This window comes from Pungitius pungitius, chromosome 6 (genome assembly GCF_949316345.1).
Source record: "Pungitius pungitius chromosome 6, fPunPun2.1, whole genome shotgun sequence".
In the NCBI taxonomy this organism is placed as follows: Eukaryota; Metazoa; Chordata; class Actinopteri; order Perciformes; family Gasterosteidae; genus Pungitius; species Pungitius pungitius.
Window position 1 is genome coordinate 174,009 of NC_084905.1, and position 23,845 is coordinate 197,853.

Below are 23,845 nucleotides of genomic sequence, written 5' to 3' on the forward strand. Positions count from 1 at the left end.
TGTGTCTCATCTTACACCATATGTCAGGAGACAGGGTAAGGATCGGAGAGGAGAAGAGAAAGATAAATGACTTCAGAAGTGAATGCATAGCTGCATTTAGACAGCAGGACTAAGTATTCATTATCCTCTGCTGGGGGGACGCATGCAGGCCCCAAGGAGCATGTCTCTTTACTAACAGTGTAGGTTCATGTTTATTTTTGTCCCTGATAAGGTCAACTTAGACCCTCCCCCCCTGACCCCTTCTCTCAGCTCTCTACATCTTCATCAGCAGAGGCCCACCTCAACACACACCTAGGGTTCAATCTTCTACACATACACAGGGGACCGTGAACCCAGGCGAGAGGGTTCCGTTCGGACTAACGGCCCATTAAACTCATCCGTCACGCTGGAAAGGGAGGAGGAGGGAGAGATGGCTCCCGGGACTCCCAGCCGGCCCCCAGGTTCAGCAGCACTGGGTACCCCCCCACCCCCCCCCGATGCGGCCACTCACCCTCCGCCCTGCCCACCAGCTCACATTACACCCGGAACAGCGTTCAGCACTATGCTCCCCATCCGCCCCCACGCCACCGCCTCCACGAGGCCTTTCCCCCTGATCCGATTGGGGTGTCTGTGTGTGTCTGTGTGTGTGTGTGTGTGTGTGTGTGTGTCTGTGTGTGTGTGTGTGTGTGTGTGTGTGTGTGTGTGTGTGTGTCTGTGTGTGTGTGTCTGTGTGTGTGTGTCTGTGTGTGTGTGTGTCTGTGTGTGTGTGTGTGTGTGTGTGTGTGTCTGTGTGTGTGTGTGTGTGTGTCTGTGTGTGTGTGTGTGTGTGTGTGTGTCTGTGTGTGTGTGTGTCTGTGTCCGCGGGGTGAAGCGTACATGACAGTTGCAGCAAGGACGCTCCGTGGAGCAGTGAGCACAAAGAAAATAGGAAGAGGGTTAAGAAATGTGACTCTTCAGGCATTTTACAGACACCCTAACTGCCCCCGGGACGTATTTATGCACGCGCACACACACACACACACACACACACACACACACACACACACACACACACACACACACACACACACACACACAAAACAAATTCAGTGTTGTGACTCAAGGGTAAAACCGCGCTATCACACCATTATCTATGCCTGAATTATTCTCTTGATGCTACTCGATACCATTATATGGATGCTTTTACAAAGCATGAAAGGGCTGATTATAGCTATTATATTATATATTATAGGGTACCTGCTTATATGATCTGCACAATGCAGTAATCACAGGTGAGAGGAGACAACTATCTCATTTAATGTCTTGTATGTGCAGCATTTAAACTCCTGGCTACTTTCACACAGTACAAAGAAATGTAGGTAAGGCCAAAAATAGTCTTCAACAGTGTAAGATGTGTGATACGATGAGAAGGACCACCTGGAAAAGGTGAAAAGTTGAACCGTGCAGCAAAAGAATTGAGACTTCCAAACAAGGTCAGAGGAGGCAGCGGAGTGATAATTAACGGGTCAGAACCAGGCTTCCTCAACAGGGCGGCCCTCCAAGAAGGTGTGACCAGCAGAGAAGATGAGCGCAGGTGTCAGCTTGACGAACACGTATGCCCCTCTCTAGAGACACGGTGGGGGGAAAGGGGAGGAGCGATGGAGTGATGGGAGACCTGAGGGGGGATGGAGGGGGTTGAAGGGGGGGGGGGCACTGGAGCAAATCCAGCAGGGAGAAGGTGAGCAGCCGGCCTGGCCGCCCATCCACCCTCCCCCTGCAGATTGAAGTCTTGCGAAGAAAATAAAGTTTATTGCCTGGAAAGAGGGGGGGGAGCATGTAAAAAGCATTAAAGCGATGGAGGTGAACAATTAGACAGATGGCCAGGTTTTGGAGGGAGAAGAGGGGGAAAAGGGTAGAAAAAGAAGGGAAGAACGCACGGACGCAATGGTTCAGGGTTTTTACGAGGACCCTGACAACTCCTGGTCTCTTCAAGGGCGAAGGAAAAGTGAGAGGCAGCGAAGCCGCTCTGGTTAACTCCGGCGTAATCGCTGAGTGTGCAGGACCGCGGGGCTCGGCTCGGGGTGACAGAACCTCTCGCCCCCAGCTACACACAACCCATCGCTGCCTCCACGTGCAAAAGGCTCATCGTGGATGAAACGCGCCTCACGCGCAAACAAGCTTAGCGCCAATCGGCAAGGTCACCATGACGGAAACGTGGGCCATCAGATCGCTTAGGCCGCCACTCTCAGCCGGCGGTCACATGACAACGACCTCTGCGACTTTCACCAGGAGGCGGTGAAGAGGCAGCGGACGCAGAGCAAAAGTGCTGCGTGAGTGGCGTGAGTCTGCAGAGGTTCTCCTGGTCTCCCCCGGGTGTTTCCCACGTGTGTCGGGGAAGGATGTGTGGTCACTGCCGTGCAGATGGAGGGGGGGGGGGGGGGGGGGCGCATCCCTAATACAATTATAACTGGGGCCATCCAATCCAATAAAATGAAGAGGTATTAGAGCAGGGGAGACCCATTCTGTTCAATAAGACACTGGAGCACTCTACTAACTCTTAAAACACACACATGTAGGCACACACACACACACACTCACACAGGTACACACTTTGCTGACCCCTTTAATAGCGTAGCAGCCACCCCTAATGGACGCAAGCAAGTGGAACCGCCAAATAATACACTGTCTTAATGCACTCGGCTCAATCTCATCCCCCGCTCTCTTTTTCCTCCTCAGCCTTCACTCTCGCTCTCTAACCCCCGTTTCCATCTTCACTCAACGCACGCTGCCCCCTTACCACCTCAACTCCTCTTATGGACCCCCAATGCAAGGACAACACTTAGGAAATCAAAGTACCCCCATATGTACACCGGATGGTAAATGAGTCCATTGCTTGGATAGGAGGACGTGCTTTCTAGCGCTCCCTGTGAATCCCTGCTTCACTACAACAGTCATGTCACATGACTGCATTCTAACCGGCAGGTGGGGCGGGAAGGTGTTGTAATGGCGGTGAAAGTGAATGAGCAGGGAAGACACCGTTTGAAAAGGGCACCTTATAAAAGCAATTAGAGAAATGACTTTGAGCCCCTCTTCTTGCTCTGTAGATTAGAACCGGCCTCGGAGGGAGAACCACAGAGGAACTCAGATCTCAGTGACCTTGTCCGCAACACGCCACACTAAATTAGTCATCAGCTTTTAAGACCGTATTTTATCATAGAGATATATTTTTAGCAGAAGAAAAGGAGAAAGGGAGTGTGTGTGGGGGGAGCGGGGGGTGAGGGGGGGGTGTGGAATGTGCTGGTCGTAAATCATCCTGTCACAATTATGACGTTTGTTCATAAATACCAACCAATCTCCTCTCCACCTGGTCACATGCGCTGGTGCTTATCTGCACACCCGTACACCAACAAAGAAGAATGGACACACACACACACACACACACACAGCAAATAAAGAAACTCACACATCTGGGTCTGAGAGTTGACCTCCACAAACACACAAAGAGAAACATGCATTCACGCTCCTAACGCACCAATGAATGCCACACGTTCTCCACATTACAAACACACACACAAACAAATGCACCCGCACTTTCTCACTGACACACACGCACACTGCAATTAATAGGAAGGCAGGTCTCTGGTGAGGACGAGAAAGTGCCTCTTCAGCACATACCGTACAAGCAGAATATGCAATTTCCTCCAGTTAAGTCTGTATTAAATTGATTTCTTCTTTCTCTGACACGGCCTCGGTTTTTCCCCCCTAATGAAAGCCGGGTAATCTACAGGTTTTTCCTTTCCTGAAATCAAGTTACAAATCAAGCAATTGGAGGCGCAGATACAGGAAAGGTGAAGAAAGGACGTGGATGATTTTCCAGATGAGACGAGGATGAACGAGGCCCATACGCGCCATAACAGAGACACACACAAAATAATACACAAAATAATACACAACACTAGGGTTGCAAAATTCCGGGAATATTCAACGTTGGAAACTTTCCACAGGAATATATCGGAATATACAGGAAATTCTGGGGTAATTTAACTGTTTTTAGCTTGTCATACGAGACCTGGCAGATGGGGATAAAAAGACATTCAAAGTACTGGATTACCAACAACAGTCTAAAGCAGTGGTCTCCAAACTAAGGCCCGCGGGCCGGATATGGCCCGTCTCCACATTTGGCCCGGCCCCCTGAACAATACCAGAGGGGCATTATCATTTTTTTTCAGTCTGGCCACGCAAATCCTAGACTAGCCCCCGTGAAGTAGAAGGGAATAATGGAGAAAAGGTTGATTCAGAATGCAGGGATTTAAGCTGCAGGGGTCAAACCATCATTTGTTTGTTCAATGCTCTCATCTGTCAAGAGGCGGTCCGGTTATTATTTATTTCATTTTTTTCTGTAAAGATCCCAGAGAAGATTATTTGGTTATTATTTGTTTCATTTAGTGATATTATTTATTTTCTGTGAAGATCCCGGATTATTAATATTTGGTTATATGTGGCTTTCTGGAAAACAATAAATGTTTACATTTAGGCACCCAGTGCAATCTGACCCCGGCCCCCTCCAGAGAAGGGAAAAGTTACCTGGCCCCCCGGTCTAAAGTAACAGGGTTACTCTCCACCAACAGTTCTCTTCAAGAGGAGCTGCACGAGCATGATACGATACACGATATTCAGCTCACGATACGATATAAATCACGATATTCAGCTCACGATACGATTCAATATAATTTGATACGCTTACATCATTTTCTGATAGATTTAAAGGGCACAATTGGATTAATTGAAATGAAAACTCAAACATCAGACAGCTTGCAAAATAAATGCTGGACAAAATTAATCAAAGATGTGTTGAGAAAATTTGTTCCATTAATTGACACAGTACAAAGTGCAAACTGTAGCTGTCAAGCCTAAAAGTAAATAAAGTGCAACATTGCAATTAACAATGGAGAGTTAAAGTGCAAGTGGCCTGTTCCTTTGACAGCTTTTAGCTGACACTGAACATGAGGTGGTCAGTCTAGCTGCCAGGTAAGTAAACATAGTACAGTAAACATAGTACAGTAAACATAGTACAGTAAACATAGTAGTACCATGGCTTCTCCAAAACATCAAACAATCAACAAGTCACTAAGAACATTTGACTTAAAGCTGAGTATTTTAAGGCCTGTAAGCCCATACGTAGGTGAGGTAGTGTAGGTAGGTAATGTAATGTAATGTAATGTAAAGGTAGTCTAAATGAGGCGCAAGATGCAGGACAAAGAGAGAAAGAAATAGAGAGAAGAGAAGAAAAAGGAGACTGGACACCAGTAACAACACCTCCCTTCATCTCCCACTCCATCCTACCTCATCCATCTACCCCCGGTATATACAGTACATATACACATATACATATACATACATACATACATATATATACATATACATATATATATACAAACACACACACACAAGAGTGAAGGCCAGGCCTCGGTTAAGTACTTCCTGACATGAATGTTATGTGCTGAGGTTCCAGCAGAACGTATTAGCAAACACAGCATTAATGACTGTAATTAATGAAACACATTAATTAGTAAACACTAAATTAGTGATTAATTACTCACTCAGACCTGACAAGGAGTCAAATGGAGAGAAACACTGAGCATGCTGAGAAAAACAAAAAGAAAAAAAAGGAGAGTTGAAAAAGGGGGAATAATTACAGGGACAGTGTTTTATTCATTTTAGCAGATAATAGTATAATATAGAAATACTCCATTCCAATTATTCTCTTAAGAAATGTAGTTATCCAAATATGTTGGTGAGACATGTACTAAATGAACCAAAAGTACTCAAAACTGCAGTGTTATTATATTATATATTATATAGTATAATTACTATTACTGATGTTTCAACCTTGTCGAGGTGATGCAATTTGTACACTAAATACAGCTGTGTTATTTATTTTAAAGTATAGTGACGTATTATATTTTAATGATCATTCTAAGCTTTCAAAACTTTATTCTGAAATAGGGAAAATAAAAATACCATTTTCCCTATTTTATGGTGGAATATTTGTATGTGTATCAAGAAAAGAAGAATTGATTCATTTCCACCACATCATGTAGTTTGTAATTTACTGTTGGAAACATGCATAAAATAAAGTGAAAGTAACAAATGGTTAATATTATTGTTTGAATATAGAAAAAAAAGAAAAAAGAAAGGAGCAGTGATGAAAGGGTGTGTCCGAGTTTAACAAAGTTGTAGCTCAAGGTGTTATCAAGCCTTTTATTGACGTCCTTTTAAAAATGTATTTTTTTACAATGAAGAAGAGAAACAGACAGGAAAAAAGAGAGAAATGAAGAAGAACAGATGAAAGGAGGGCGAGAGAGACGGAGATGGGAAATGGAAAGGAGGGGGCGGTCATCATAGATGCAGGTTCCTCCATCAGGGTCCACACAAACATACAAACTTACATGCACCTACACCATCACACACACACTGAATGTTCCACAGCCAGCGGGAGCCAGTGTGACTTCAGACGGTGACGTCCAGCTTCAAATCCTAACCGTGTTGTTCTATAAGCCCTGCGTGGTTCTGTTCCTATCGGTGTGCCTCCGCTCCACTTCTCCAGCCCTTCGTCCAGCGCCGGATGTGATCCGATTTACATTAAAAAGTGATGGAGATTTAAATAATGTGTCTATGTTCTCAGAAAGACATTAAGAGATTTTCATCTTCCTCTCCTCTTCCTCTCCCTCTCCTATCTCCCCCCTCATCTCACCCTCTCCATCTCTGCCAGATTCGCAGACACTGCACATTTTCCCTCATGTCTTCAGTGCAACACATACCACTAACAACCAGCATTTTAATGCAATCCATATTGCTCCCTAATATTTCAGATCTCAGAATAAGCACTGGCAATTACATATTTACACCCAACTTATTTTGCAATTCTGCAAGGGGGCTTTACTGCAGACTTACGTTGTGGTAAGACGACAACACAGTCGGAGAAAAAGTGCTCGGCCTCGTGCGTTTATTCTGTGCACACAACTTTCTATCTGCCGCGTCAGCAATAAAGCAAGTGCAAAAAAGAATGTGTTCTTTTCAAGTATCTCAGTAATGTGATTGCTTTATCTAAACCTGCTAGTTTTACACTGTTTAATTTCTCCTGAAACACTTTGCATCATCTCCATATCCGGAGGGCGCACACTGGATGAGGCCCGTTTACACATATGTACACTGCTGTTAGTGAGCTGTGCAGAGACGATGAATTAAGCCCCTTTGATTTGGTTACCCTGCTCTTCTTGTATCAGCTTCATAAAAACATAAGCATCGCAGAACTGAATAAGAAAAGAATCCGGCAATTAAGAAACATGGAGGCCTTTGATGTGAGTACGTGTGTAATCGGCCTTTTGATGAGGGAGTGTTTCACACTCCGCAGGGTCTGGTATGCACTTTGATTAAAAGCTCTTTTGTTTGGCAATGTTCTAAACTGCTTACCATTTTCCACTGTCACAATAGTTTAGCATGGAAATACAAGAGATTGGGCCTTTTCTTCTCTTCTGTGGGGTACATTCTCCTGTTTCTGTTATACAATCACACAGTAAGCATTACAAAAGGAACCTCAGAGAAAATGTATTAGAAAAAGAAAAACATAAACGGCCATTTATATCTGATGTAAAACAATGGTAATAATTATTTAATTTTCATAAACTTGTTGAAGCAGCATCACATGATCGTTCCAGGTCTGGATAAGGTCACGTTGTCTTGCATTCTGTTCCAGTGTTACACAGATTTGAATAATAGTCTTCTCATCATGCATCTTTAGCCCCTTGTCGTTGAACAACGTAATAAATGCATCCCGTGACCTCAGCAAAGGTCGGGGGTCAGCGAGCCGCGGATTGTCAACGGAGTGCTGGCCTGACAAGAGGATAAATGATGCCTTGTAGACAAATAGAATTATTGCTTTAATTCATGCAGTCTGATTACATTTGCAGGGAGACAAGTCCTTCACAAGGGAACAGAGGAGTGGCGGAATGACGGCGAGGATGAAGAAAAGGAGGAGGGGGGGGGGGGGGGGGGGGGGAGTGGACGACGGGAACGTGGACGACGCACCTTCTCCCTCCATCGGCCCCTCCCACTACGTCTTCAGCTCCACTGAGGGAGATAACTGCATGAACAATCCCGGTCACCTGACTGAGGGCCGCTCGTCCTCCTCTTGTCTCCCAGCTAAATGTAATCAGGTGTAATCAGGTGTGATCAGGTGAGGGGTGGGCTCCGCCCCCCTGCCCCAACAGAGAGGATTCTAGAAACTGCTTTTTGTTTGATTTTTAAGAAGTTTTTGTTCCGTTTGTTCAGGGAGAAGAGAATGTACATGAGGGTGAAAACGGACTGAGCTCACTGGGGCAGCAGCGCTTAGGATGGTTAAATGGGAGGAAATCTTGTGAAGAAATTTGTTTAAGCTTATTGAAAAAGGGCAAATGGGAAAGCCCGTCTCCATTGGTGCGCCCCATGAACTTAAAAAACCCAGAAAGAAACATTAGTGTTAAGTTGGTTCTATCACCCAAAGCTGCATTATGTGTCTCCTCAGTTTGCTCCTTAATTCCATCCAAGTAATCCCACATTATTGCCCTCTAACAGTACCCTAAACGGAGAATAAAAAGTTTGTTCCCCTCTAGCAGTGTGTTACCAGGAAACAACAGGCCCTCTCCTCATTAAGTTATAGATATAAATGCTCCAAAGCATGAAATTACCCCCGAGCCTCCCTCTCCAAATAACCTGGTTTGCAAACAAATGATCCGAGCACAAGCAGTAAAAGGCAGATTATTAAAATAATAGGAGGGATTTAAATTTGCATCCACAGAACAATTCAGCAAAGAACTGTGCAATTACTCCTCCTCCTCCTCCTCCTCCTCCTCCTCCTCCTCCTCCTCCTCCTCCTCCTCCTGCCTCGTTCACTCCACCTTTCTACTGGCAGGCAGAGTCCCTCGCACTTCATGTGTCCATCTGTTCAGAGGTTGGTATCTTCAGGTGTGTCTGGGTGTGCCATTGTGTGAGAGTGTGTGTGTGTGTGTGTGTGTGTGTGTGTGGTCATCCACAGCACTTATCTGACAGTATCTAGTTATACTCTTGTCAGAATGCGGGGCTATTTACATGCTCGTACCTCCTTATTCTACTCGGCCCTTATTTCTCTGCCTATCTAACGGTATGATGCATATCCAACTTGATCTAGAGACAATAATAGTCCTTCCTCCTGTGCGGGAGGAAATGGGGACAGATGAGGGAGAGCGAGGTGAGCAGGCAAAGGGTGCTCAGGTCTGCATTACCTCTGAGTTATGGCCTCCATTTGCATCTCAATCAGCCTCTTTGTAGCGCCCACCACCTTGGTAACACCCCCATCACCCCGCAGCCGACCCGGGTAATCAGGGAGATTTAGTGGGACTGGCAGCCTACCGTGGGCACCCCCTGGCTGGGGCTCGCAGCTCATTCCCGGCCCCTGGTCTCGCTAAGGGCCCTCTGGGCCACATCCAAACACCGGAGAATGGCAGCACTTAACAAGACTGAGGAAGACCGAAATAGACGAGCAGCAGGAACAGGCCATAAAACAGAGGCAAAACAAAGCACCCGCGTGATTGGACTAGATGTTCCAGCACCGACGTCTGCACAGCGGTCCGAGGTGCTGCCTCATTAAAGCGAGTTGAAAAAAAGAACCCAAAACAAACTTGAACTTGTGACCTCAAGTGAGAACATTTTGTCTCAGAGTTGATGATGGTACTGACACCATCCCACTGCTCCCCAGCAGCAACACACACACACACACACACACACACACACGTGTGTGATTTGCAGATAGTGAATGCTCCACTTGAGAGTTGCTTCTCTAGTTAGCGCTGTCTCGTGGCTGAACCCTGCTACGGGATGATCCCTTACACTCAGCCCTATTGATATTGTGACTCCAGCATCTGTTCACCTTCTTGTTACTGCCTGGACCACAGCCTCCTATGAACCTGTGTGTGTGTGTGTGTGTGTGTGTGTGTGTGTGTGTCCTGTACCTCTGGGGTAGTCACAGTGCTCAGAAGAAGACTAGAGGCTGAGGAGGCTAATAGAGAACCACTCGACACACCAGGGGCCCAATCAACTGCGAAGACGCGTCCCCCCAGCTCTAAAGCCCTCTCTCTCGCCCCCCTCTAATCTCAGAGACTCCAAACTGCACACAGCGACGCACAAAGCTCTGAGAAAAACAACAACGACAGAAAAGGCAAAGAGTGGAAACCAAACTTGAGCTGAAACACCCAGAGGACACAAATAGGGACACAGGTGGAGGGAGATGGACATTTTCCAAATGAGGAGCTGATTTTCAGTTATCAAAATCAAATATTAGTGAGGGAAAAAAACTGGGGAGTGGGCAACATTAATCAAAGTGTTCACCTAGTGGGCAGCCATATGGCAGATCAGCACGCCAACAGTGCAGACTTGCTGATCTTCAGTAACGGGGTGCAATTAATTCCACTGGCAGCATTCATCTCTCCCTCAGACTGAAGAAAGGGAGGAAGAAAGGAAGGAGAGAACAGAGGGTTTGTTGTGACTTTACTCCTCCTCTCCAACTCTTTCGCTCTCGCACCCTCTGAGCAGAGGAATCAAGGCCAGGTGATGAATGGGGGGGACACAGGGGCCTCAGGTAGGCAAGAAAAGGAGGAGGAATTAGGAGGGACAAAGGAACGCGGTGGTGAGGGGGAGGGATGCATTTCTTAAACCTTAAACATGTCCACATCTGATCCAAAACGTATGCTCATTAAGAGACTGCTTTTATTACTAATGTATTAAGGATTAAGGAAGCAAGAAACCCTTCAAAATGACCACATCAGAACGCCATTCTATTTCTTAATGAATGGAAGGCATCACCAATGGTCAACATATACATTTCATTATCTGGCCCACATTTCAGCTATTTCTTCAAAAAGCTAATAAAACACTGTCTAATAAAACTGACAAAAATCACTCTCATACACAAAAGAAACTGTAAGAACTAAAGTTTTTACACTGAGCCACAGAAGCACAAAATAAATGTTCAGTTTACCCTCAAACACCCTCTCAGTTCATCTGATGTCTCTGTGCAACATTTAAAATACTGTGTTTTTATCTATTTTTAATGTAAATGAAAAGAGAAAATATCCAAATGATAAGCGACGTCATACTCGAGTTGGATTAGAGAAAGTATTTTATGGGAAAAGATGGTCAGTACTTATGAAAACACACACACACACACACACACACACACACACACACACACACACACACACACACACACACACACACACACACACACACACACACACACGGCTCTCAAACCTCTTTTGGATTCATGTAAAATTAGCCTCTCCCCTGGCTCTTAACACAAGCTCATCTCCATTAGCAGCAACATACTAAAACTGACTCCTGCAAATGAGTTGTGGATATGCATTCCCCCGACCCCCCCGACCCTCCCATCCATGCAAATAGACTGCATCTGCTATCTCATGTCCATAGCTCTGTAACTCAGCTCATCCCATAGGCCTAGTCACCATACCACCCATACCAATATCATAAATGAGTGTGGGGGAAGCCTTCATTAGGGCAGCGATGCCCCCCCACCCCCCTAATCAGACTATTTTCCTTGTGTGCGTTGGGATGGTGCTTTATGGCCCAAATGGGGCTTTGTTAATGAGGAAGTACACACGTCTCCATTTCCTGTCTAGCCAGGTCGGCAGTTCCTGGATTTGGCCCCATTATAATATAAGACTTTTTTTAATGAGCTATATTCATCTTGGTCATGCATCAAACACCATGTAGACGAGCCAATAACAGAATAAATGAAATAATTAAAATAATACTCTTGACAAACATTGTGACGTAGCCAGAGCCATTATTACTGACCTTTGGAGTTGAGATAGAAGAAATAAATTACAAAATGGGTGTTTTTTTTTCTTCAAATAATTGCTGTCATTGATCTCTCTTTTCAAAGGAGTAGACCTATTGAGTGCATTCAAAGCAACATGGGTTTAAACCCACATGATGACACCTGAATAATTGCAATGTCACAGTAAATTCTGTTACAGGGTTGTCACACACTCGGTGCTGCTCGCTCTTCTCTACACACCTCTGATCCCTCAATGGTCCCCATCTTCCCGTCCCTCCATCATCTCCTCTTCACTCCCAGGCCTCGTTGACATTAACCTGGAGCGCTCACGTTTCCCCTGGTTCTCCATGTTGCTCTCCGCATGTCAGCGCGGGAGGCTTTATGGCCCACATCCATCAGCGTCACATGCCAGGATTTATGGGAGATGGAGTCCAAACCCGATCGCTCTGAATCAGTCTTGCTGGAGCCGACCCCTGGGCAGCTGTGGGACGTAATGGATGAGCGTTCTAGCCTCCCACCCCCCCTCACCTCTCTCTCCCTCTCTTCACCCAAACTCTGCACCCTGGTGGCTGTTCCTCACCCTCTGCCATCAGTGCAGTCCTCTCCTGGCCCGGTTTGGCTCGTGGTGGTCAAACGTTCACACCTTACGGAGATTTGGTTTCCAAGAATGAGGCGTCTCACCGAGGAACAACACGCTCACCAATAGAGACAAAAGCTCATCATTCACAGCTGTGGGGTTGGTTATATTTTGGCTAATTTCTCATGACTCTAACAGTCAAATGAGCTCCAGCCTCTCGTGTCTGGGTTGGAAAACGAAACGCAGAGCGGGAGGCTTAAAAACGACACAGATGGATGGATGACGTGGATGTCCATTTCTTAAATAGAGGCTACGTATTCTAGTGGCGCTCCTTACACATCACGTGGTCATGTAAAGTAATCCAAAGCTCAGGACGGCTGTCCCAAGTCACACCTGCTAAGCCATGAGGGAACGGTCAAATACCAGAATAGTCATTTAAACTGAGAAAAAGAACAACAACCCAATGGGTCAACCTGCCGGACCTGCTGCCACGGCAACCAGACACCAGGTAAGAGGAGAAAAAGAACAGCAATTCAAGAGAACAGCAATGGCAGAACAAAAAAAGCTCAGCGCCGTGCTTTCTCCTCATGGCGTACAGCCCCCTCTGCAGAATGATTACACTGAGCCCCCCCCGGTCCACATGTAGTGACCGAGGGAGTCAGAGGTCAACGGTCAAGCTGTGTTCACTGGTTTACAGCAGGTTTTATTACAGTTATTTCATATATTTACACAGCCTGTTCACCTTCTAACCTACCTCTATACACAGCTGATTATCTAAAAGTTGCGCGCACAGACACACACACAGACACACACACACACAAACACACTTCTCAACCGGAACACACAAAAAATATTGCCCTGCGGCCCCCGAACAGGTCGGTACCCTAATAAAGACTTTACACTATGAAAGAAACACAGTGAGGCAGCTCCGACACCTCTGAGCCTCCCTCACCACACACACACACACACACACACACACACACACACACACACACACACACACACACACACACACACACACACACACACACACACGCACACACACACACACACACACACACACACACACACACACACACACACACACACAGAGGTCAGGGGAGCAGCTTGAACCTGTAATATGCTGCGCTCTCCCCTGGTGCCACTTGTTGGGGTTTCAGTGCAGAGTAAATTACACCTGCTCTGAACCTGGGGATCACACGGCACTCTCAGACGTAAACACACCTGGCTGCGTGTGCGTGCCGTCGAAATGAGGTAAAACGGTTATTTATTCACTTCTTACACACAGGATCCATCTGGTGTAGCATGGCATTGAGCGATTCGGATGCATCAGGCTGCTAACACTACGCTGTGGACCGGATTCTTTGCCAACGCTTAGGCTTCATCATTGAAATGTTCAGCTAAAATGAACACAACATCCAGCCTACTCTGCAAGTCAAATGTGAGCTGAGAGATAATCATTGACGTGGGGCAGGAGAGAATGAAACTAATAAAAAGGCAGTGTATCAAAGTAGGGGAGTTGAGCATTAGTCAGGTGAGGGCAACAACACCACAACTCTGGTGTTCTCTAAATGAATCCCTCTCGTCCCATGCTTGATTTATGGATCTGTAAAAACACACGTTGTTTTTAATCTACTGCTGCCTGGATCTGCCCCTCTAATGAAATGTGGATCTGTGTGTGTGTGTGTGTGTGTGTGTGTGTGTGTGTGTGTGTGTGTGTGTGTGTGTGTGTGTGATAATGATGTATGGGCTGAGGTCTGATTCTTTGAACATGAATTTTCTCTCTGATAAATATGCATTCAGTTACACAGACTGATTAAGTTGTAAACCAGTGTTGACTCTGTGTCAAGGCACATAGGAAAACACACATATACATTCGTACATGCATACATGGCGCACACACACACACACAACTTCCCAGAAAATAATGATATCTTTGCCTGGGGCAGGGTTGTTTGGCTGCCTGGAGCGGTTCACTGATCCCATGAGCCCTGACTGCAGAGAACATCCCATAAACACCAGACACGGCTCAGACACAGCGGAACGACCAGGGACGTTTTACAGGGTCGAGAACGACGTTTTGCACCTAAAAGTTATTTTTGTATATTTATTCTAAGGAATTACAATTGTATAAAATCCTGCATATGTACACTGTAAATACATGGCAAGAACTAAAGATTGAAATAAAAGCACAATTTTATCTGTTTTTCTTTGAAAATAAATACTTCTGATATTGTTAGAAAGAGCACCTATAGCAGTCTATATTGGAGTTGTGACGCACATTAGTGGTCGATCCCTCTGTCCTGCACAACACACACTGACCGCGGGATACACACATGCACACCACTGTCCCCCCCCCCCCCCCCCACACACACACACACCCCTGTTGCATCTCCTGTGAACTTTGAGGGATCTGAGAGTCTGCTGCTAATTTCAAACTGTGAAGAAGATGCTAAAAAGCTGGAGCATTGGATAAATGTTATAGCCAGTTGGCAGATGGTTCCTTTATTCAACATTTCGGTGTTTGCTTGCTTGGCAGACATCACCTACGCCTCAGTCTATTTGGCACATTACAATTGGCCCATCTCCTGATTTAAAAAAAATGACAGAGTGGTGTGGACCGGTCTTTCTGTGGTCAGCACTTCTCGGACTTCAATAAAAACATTCTCTTCTGGCAGAGAGAGAAAGGGTGAAAGAGATCCAAGAAACCTCTCACCTCTCTCATCACAAGAAGGTCCCGGGGCTGTGAGCCCACCTTCAGAGGGGCGAGTGAAAGAGTGAGGGATGAGAGTCTGTCAGGTTCAAACAACAAAGAGGTGCCGCCTCACACATCCTTCCTCATCCCGTCCCCTTCAGTGGCAGTGACATCATTTAAATCATTTAAATCCTCCCCAACATGACCTATGGCAAGTGACCCGTCATCCTAACGCTCACACCTCCGTGTGAGACGTCCGCCGAACTGCTTATTTAGCAAAAAATACCAGCCGGCTAACAATGTGATTTATTCAAAATTATTCCTTCACAGAGAGAGTTTGCCCATAGTTCACTGTGGTCCAGGCAATTAGGAGCAGGCCACACCTCTCCAGGAGACAGAGCACCTGGCTGCAGCAGACAGACATGAGGAGGAGGAGGAGAGCAGGAATAACTAAGCGGAGCAGTGAGGGAGATTGAGGAATGCAAGCCTGGCACTTTAGGATTCATTTAGGTCCCCCCATCTCCCTGGTCACTTTATTAGCAGTCTGGGAAGAGTGATGCATGTCCCAAAGCTATGCAAAATGCATAATCAAGCATTTAAAAGCCCACCCTAGATGGGTGTGCGCAACCTGCATGCATGTGAACACACTTGTGAACACACGGGGTACTTGCAGAGTACCATATAGACGCACAATCATACACACACAAAATGCTTACTGCTGTAAAAGCTCATGGTGTTCAACAGCCAGTGCTCCTCGTAGTATTCCCACCAGATGCACTGTAACAGTCACCTGTTTATTGTAAAGAAATCCTCAGTGGTCTCCTTCAGTAAAGCCTTTTGTAGTTACAGAGCTTTGTGTGGTCCGGGAATTTGAGGAAAAAAGGAGTTTCCTCATCAAATTTACATATCGCAATTCCACTCTCATTCCATCCCCTCCTTTCTGGTCTCATCAGCAGCAAGCCAAGGCAGACTGTAGTTTAGTTGGGGAAGTGGGACCTTTTTATTCCCAGTCTATAGAAACGTTCCACGCACAAAACAAACAAATAAGCAAATACAACGAGATGAGAAGGGCTCCCAGGAGAGATGCTATGAATTTCACGATGCCTCATCCTGGAAATAAGGGCGAGCCGATGATTCAGCGGAAGCAGCTGAGATGAGAGGAGACGGTTGGGAGAGCAGCAAGAGAGCAAAGAGCAGCTGGTTACGTCGGCGTAGTCTTGGGAAAAAAAGAATTGATAAAAGTACAAGCGGCAGCATCGCCAACAACAATCTCCACTGTCAGCATAAACCGACCGAATTACCTTTGGCTTTGCTCTCCTCCTCCACCACGTGAAGCTACGCATGCTTTAATTAAACAGCTGAGACAATCCGTTGCTTTTCTTTTGGTTATTTCAGAGAAAATGATGACATTGAAACCTTTAAAATGAATGAAAAATGACTCACTATGATCTAGTGGGATCTCTGTTGGAGACCTGCTCACTGACCTGGGAAATGGGCTTCAATTTCCTTAATAATTGAGGGAGGGGAACGAGGAGGAAAGAAAAGGTACAGAATCGAAAGGTGAACGGAGGGGGACAAAAGTCTTCTGAGGCCTTTTGGAAAAAAGAAAAAAAAAGCGCAAGTGAGCAGAGGGGAAGAGTGAAAAGAGCTGCATCCTGAGGGCCTGCAGGGTCAGCATTTCACATGTGTCACTTCCTGTTGGCCTCAGCCGGAGCAGCGTGCCGCGGCACGGTGGCCAGCGGGGGCACAGGCGCCGTCACACTGACACAGGAGGTTATGCACCGGGCAAACGGACACACACATGCGACGCACACACATGCGACGCACACACATGCGACGCACACACATGCGACGCACACACATGCACCCCTTTCCCTGTGCTAACAAGTGGGATTTGTGTTTAAGGTAGAGTGTTGTGACATAGAAAAGGGAATGTTTGCATGTAGTTTTGTAAAGGAAACGCGGGGCTTATCATCCAGAACTTTACCACCTCACGCCCTGGTGTTGTAAGACGTGACACAATCTCAGCAATGGGAACTTCATTCATGCACTGATTAGACCCTCTGAAGACGTGTTCCTTCTTCCCAAACGTCCAGTCAATTCCCACCCGGGCCACTTATTCTGATGTGAACTTATATGTATTCCTCCGCTATGTATAATAAATAAAAAAATAGATATTTTCTTTTATATTAATTGATTTTCAGTATATGTTTAAACATGCAAAGGCTTGAGTCGGCCTGAGAACAACAGAGGTTAGAGGGTCGTGACAGAGGGTGTGAGTGTATTCTTTGTCTGATGTTAGGGGTTAGGGGTTAGGGGTTAGGGGCCCGTCTGCCTGTACCAGTGGGCTCTGCTTATGGTCCCTCAGCCCGTCAGACCCGCTCTGCCTCTGCAAGTAGCTTTTTGTTTTTTCTCTCCCAGCATCCTCAGTGGACAGTGGAGCTTTAGCCTAATTGGTTCCACAGCAGACCCTGACGGAACTCTGCTCAGCGGCACACAGCCATATTAATACACCCCCCCCACACACACACACACACACACACACACACACACACACACACACACACACACACAACAAAAACAAGCACAGCAATCAGCGGCTGGCTCGCTAATTAACGCCCTTACAAAGCATCTCATTAGCATGTGTTGTAGAAAGGGGCAGTGGGGGAAATAAGCATTTTGGATTAAAAAAGGAAAGAAATTACTAAATAAGACCATGCCGCACAAGTGTGTGTGTGTGTGTGTGTGTGTGTATTGTATTCTACTCAGGGGCCAAGGGCCTTGGTTGGCCCACTGTATCTCAGGGGAGTCTATTACAGCTCTCTGAGGGAGATACTAGAGTCAAAGATAAGCAGAATTTTAAAGGCAATCAGGAAAAATAAATCTCCGGCACGCGGGCAACACGTTGGGTGTTAACCAGCAACTTAACCTGCCGGTACTGTGAGCAGAATAGGAGATGGATAGGGAAGGTTCTGTGAACAGCAGAGCTGGAAGATCTGCACACTAGAGATACCTGATGGACACCATACAACAATAAGAAGAAGCAGAGATGTATTATAGTCCACACAGATTCGTTTCTTATAGTAGATGAATCAAAGATTTTGGCTCCCCACACATATTTGTATTTAGTCTTTCTCCTTCCGCTCTTCTTCCATCTTTCCCAGAACCATCTGGTGATTCATTCCCTCCTGGTTTTAATGTGGCTTCATCACAGCCTGTAAAACAGCCCCCTTTGAACCCTATAAAGGCAACCAGCATCAGGCTTTTTGTAAAACACAATAATAAGGTAAATGTTTATCCCCTCTTCGCCACTCTAAACTCCTCTAATGAGCCTGCTGGAGGGGGGGGGGGGGGGGGGGGAGACACTGCAGATAAGGCCTGCGGTGGAGATGTCCCATCATAAAAACCCTATGTAGCATAAACAAAGCAAGAAGAAACTCATTTCATAATAAAAGGGTCAGCAAAAACCCAAAGAGCTCAAACAAATCTCAAAAGGGCCAAAGATGTGGAATGTGTTGAATGCATCACTCCATCCTGTTGGTGCTGTGGCTGTTGCTGGCAGAGCACACAATGGCTGGGAAGGATAAGCTCTCTGACCCTGCACATCCTAACAGCCACTGGTTGTTCTGACCGGCCCATTATCCAGCGGTGACCCCGCCATTACACCCACTGTCAGTACACGGCGCCGCACAGAACGCAGCCGCCCCGCGGAGCCGCCGCTTTCCCCTCTGAGCTCGCCCACACGGACCGAGAGTTCAGAGTAATAGTAAGCAGGTAGTTAGAGGTCAGAGGTCAGAGCAGTTCCACTGCTGGCAGCCAGAGTGGAACTCTGAGAGAAACCTGGAAGTAGATATGATGACCTTTTGTACAGAAGACCCTAAAATATACCTTCTTATCACAATGACCTTAACGCAGGAGCATGGGAAGGCGAGCCGAGTCCATCCATCATTTTAAAGATTAATTCTCCTCTCTATTCTTCTCCTCAATCTATTAATAACGTCGCCAGTGGGAGGAATTAACGGCAAAGATTTATTCTGATATTGTGACTTTTATTCATTACTCTATAGCAGGGGAATTCCTTGAGAAGGAAATATAGAGTGAACTTAGGGCATGCTAATTCACTAATCATGCTCTATTTGAACTATAGAGACTCTACCAAGGCCATCCTTTAACTCGCTGACAATCTGCAGATGTAACACAAACAGCAAAGATTTTCATTTTATCTTTTGAAGCAATTCTAAGCAGCTTCCATTTGTAATCCACAGACATTTAACAACATCTTGGGTAATCCTGTGGCAGGTATGAAGCTTGAAAATCAATTGGAGTACAAAATGTGGCACTTGGATCAAAGCTTTTCCTCACTCATTTAAACAAAGCAGTTACATTAATAGATCCGTACACTGGATTTCGCACAGTGGAGCAGCACTAACAGCCCCAGGGGGAAACTTCAATTAGAGACCCGGCTGAGTTCAAACCCTGCAGATCCGCTCTCACTCTCAGTGTCTCCCTCTTCATATCTGTGCTCTCCTCTCCTTCAACTCCTGCTCCCTGTAATCAAGCCAGTGCTAATGGCTTATTCTTTCTGCTCCAGCACACACATTTCACTTGTTTATTTTCCCACACTCGTAAATCTGGGGACGCGTCACAAGCGCAGCGATATTAGAGTAATAATCTCAGGTAATTATCAGATGCCTTCTCTCACTGTCTCTCGGCTGCTCGCCTCTTCGAGGCTGCAGCTCAGAGAGGGAAGATGGGAAGGTGGTTTGAGAGAGGTGAGACGCACCTTTTCACCTGATTAATGTAACTAGTAGGATCATTTATTTCATGTCACTCAGGGCGTGAATTGTACCATGAACCCGCTGTTATAATGTATACAGCCACAGGTAAAGATCACGCTATTGTTTGTGTTCTTCATTTGGTTCTGCATCTGAGTCGAGGGTCAAAGTGTGGAGTGTGACATGCTTCCTTGATCCCACTGACCCACGGTTTGCGTCACACGACTTCCACTTTTGAGCATAATACTGGGAATAAGTTGCCACTTACCCACTCCTGCCGAATGAGGCTGGCGGCCTTGCTGGCCCGGGACAGGTTTCGACACGCCAGGATCACGTGGGCGCCGTGAAGAGCGAAAGACCTGGCCGTCTCCAGGCCTGGGACGGGGACGGGAAGAGGAAACAGAATGAAAGCCAGCAATGCTTCAAAGAGGAGTTTTTTCTGAAGATAACTTTGATTCTCAGAGGTTGAATCTAATGGAGGGTTGGGGGGGTTGGGGGTGATGGGGGGGTTGTGCAAGTACAAAATCCCTATCAATTTTCCATATAATTTCTTTCATTGAGCAACCCAGTGGTCTAGTAGATGGAGTTAATCATTTCTCTCTGAAGTGATGAAACTGATTGAATTATTGTGGTTGGAGACTCCTTCCTCTCTTCTTAGATCTGATCAGGAAGCTTCAGCCCAGGAAGCGAGGTCACTTGTTAATCATGCCGGGAATTAAACAGCGACGATAGCAATTGGTAAAAACATGTCTCGTTGTGGAAGGAGTCAGATGAACAATCAAAACAGACATGACATTCAAAGCGAACCTTGCTGCGATATTCCAGCACATCAAAGAGCTTCTGATAAGGACGTTATCCCATGAAACGAGGTCAGCGGATACACGCAGAATTTATTAGGCCGAGGCTTCATCCCAATCCTGTAGTCACGATAAAACTGACAAAAACTGAAGACAGAGAAGTTGATTTCTAAATTACAAGTCTAAATGGGTCATTTCAACCCAAAGGTGGAATCAATTTATGAGATTGATTTTTTTCTTGTGACATTTACTACCTTTCAAAGTTCAACAGCACCGAGCGGCCTCGCAGTCCCACCTCCAGTGAGCGAGTATCAGAGTGGATTAATACAAACTGTAATTAGATTATAGGTCTTAATCTGATTTTCATTAGGAGCAACACTGGATGGCCTAATTGTGAGGAGAGTACTAAGGACTAATATCTATTAAAACTCAAAATTGGAGTCGGATTGGAAGCCCTCTCTGACAAGTGAAGCATGGAATTAAATGATATGACACCTTATTAGGTGTAATGGAGGGACTGTGGCTGTGAGCAGAGATCATTTCACTCAGGAAATGAAAATAAAAACAACATGACAGAAGACTCCTGCAGTAAATATGCTATTTGGATTCTCTGTTGGAATGTCAAACAACATTTTCACTATGAACTAATCAAAGCACTATAATGAAAACTAATAGAAATGAACTCTGACATGCTTCTTTCATTGAGATTACAGCATATTTTAAAATGTATATATCAAACAATCCTTAAGCAGCAGCTATGAAAAAAACAACATGCCATCACTTGAAACCTTTATAAATTGGACAAGAGTAGCTGGTAAACAACAACACCTCACACTCACTTGTTGTGTGTACAAACCATGAAAGTGAAATTAATCGACACCAGTGTTTTCCATAATGGAGAACAAATTAGAATATGGCAGCAACAACAGCAGCGGCACCGAAGCCATGTACCTCCAATGACAAATAACAAGGGCTTGACATTAATTGTGAAATAACGAGAGTGGCGATGCTGTAACAGAGACTCCACGCCCTCGCACCCATGTTGCTGCGAGGGAGGGCTGCACTGGAATCAGCTCCTGGTCAGGTGTACAGCGACGAGTCGGTTTCAGCATGTACGCCGACGCAGGAACACGACAGCAGGTCACATGGGCTCCTTTGGCGCCGAAAGCCGTGTGACACACGGAGGACGGCAGTGATACGGGAATGTGGTGTCTTGGTAAAAACACATATAGAAGAGGCAGACAAAAGCCTTTTCTTGGAGAAGTTGTGGAATTAAGTTAAACAATTCAGCCCGGCTCAAACCACAGTACAGTAAGTGGCTATTGTTGAAAATGTGTTTTAGTGTAATGTAGAAAACTGTGTAAAATGTCCATTAAGCAGTGAATGCTCTTCATGGTACATTAGGATCCTGGCCCTACTGATATCCCCCAATAATGAGTGTGATTTAGTGATTTCACGCTTTGTTTGTCCTCCCTGCCCCCCCCCCTCCTCCCTCGCCCCCCCCCTCGTACACAGGTGTATTGGCTCAATGTAATGAGATCATTACGAGCCTCGTCAGTAAACGTGTTTATTTGGCAAACGGAGCTCCTTTTCTCTCTTGATCTGCATCCAAAGAGGCATTTAACTAAAATAAGCTCCATAGTACAACTGGGCAAACAGAAGTCAATTCAGATCATTACAGGACCTGTGGGTAAAGAGACCTGGTTCCCACAATCCCCCTTTCCACACAGCTCAATGTGTGCTGGGAAAAACATTATGGCTTCTTAAACTGTGACACACAACGTAAGATTATGTTGTGTGTCACAGTTCCAAAGAAATGAATGATATGATAAATATGCGACATGTCGTTACACAGTTACTGTTACTACTATTCTAATCAAGTGATTTAAGCATGAAAATGCATTGGTTGGTTTATAGTTTTTATATTTTTGAGGTATGTGGATCACATGGATCCATCTCATTACTTCATGAATTCTACCCTAAGATCTTTGTGCTCCACCACTAGATCCACAATCCCTGGAAAGGCCTCCCAAAGTTAGCAGAGATACTGTGAGGACTAAAGGCTGAGTAGAGGAACACTGGGAACATCTCAAGCTCTGCTCATGCGTCTACAGGTCGAAAGAAATAAAAAGCAGGGAGTGATGGGATAAATATGTCGTATCATGAAATTGTAAATACAAAATATTCACAGGGTCCTGCTGACGCTGATGAGAAATATTAAGCATATGGACCTGATATTCAAAACTTGTGTTATTCAAATATTATATATAATATAATATAATATTGAGTGCCTGTTTCTGTGCATACATTTAGAAAAAATAGGCTTCTTGCTGCTTTCTTTGTATTTTCACTACTTTCAAAAAACCATTCCAAATGTTGTAGATGCAAATATTAAAGTGATAAAACATGTGATGATGGGAAATTATTGATTTACAGCTCATTAAATGGTAAATAGACTTTTTTGTAGATGGGTGGAGGAGAGAAGACAAAAACAGGACCACTATATGGTCCTGCCCCCCCCCCCCCCCCCCGCTTCCTCTTTTTCTGACTTTTAAGATCCTCTCTAATTCCCCACTATTAGGCCAAGAGGAGGGAGATGTCACCCCAAAAGTGGGATGTATTGTTAGTAATTACAGCCCAAGGTTGAGATGTTCGAGGCAAGAGCACTGGAGTGGTTCTATTACCCCTCCCTATCCCCTTCTGCCCCCCCCTCCCCCCACACACACTGCTGCTGACACACCGTCCATGCAGCCCTTTCTCGTAGCCACACTCCCTCCCACTTTCTGACCCGCTGTGTCAACCTCCAACTCCCTACACAATCTCTCACCGTGGCCCTGGTCACCTCAGCGCCCAGCGCCCTCACTGTGGTGACTAAACACACCACATCACACACACAGGCCCCAGAGGCCTGCTCGGGCATCATTGCGGCTATTTTCATCACTGCCATCATCATCATCATCATCATCATGTAACTTTCATCTCCTCTACATCAGCAGACTCAATATGTCTATAAACAGACACAATAATCCAGTAGCCTTTCGTTGTTTTCACCTACAGCCTTTAAGCACATATATGTATTTCATCGTCTCCCCGACCTCCACAGTGGTGTTAAATTAGAGCTTTAATCATTACTGAACCCTTCTGCCCCCAAGCACACAACTCTGCATGTTACAC

General features: G+C 45.6%; 1 protein-coding gene across 5 annotated transcripts in view; it reads right to left on the reverse strand.

The window, feature by feature from the left end:
• wwox (WW domain containing oxidoreductase) overlaps positions 1 to 23,845 on the reverse strand; it is a 102,305-nt gene that overhangs the window by 70,041 nt on the left and 8,419 nt on the right. For all 5 annotated transcript variants that reach the window (XM_037451112.2, XM_037451113.2, XM_037451115.2 and 2 more), the window contains one exon: positions 20,143 to 20,249. In XM_037451112.2, coding sequence (XP_037307009.2) covers positions 20,143 to 20,249 — 107 coding nt within the window. The remainder of the gene's footprint in view (positions 1 to 20,142; positions 20,250 to 23,845) is intronic.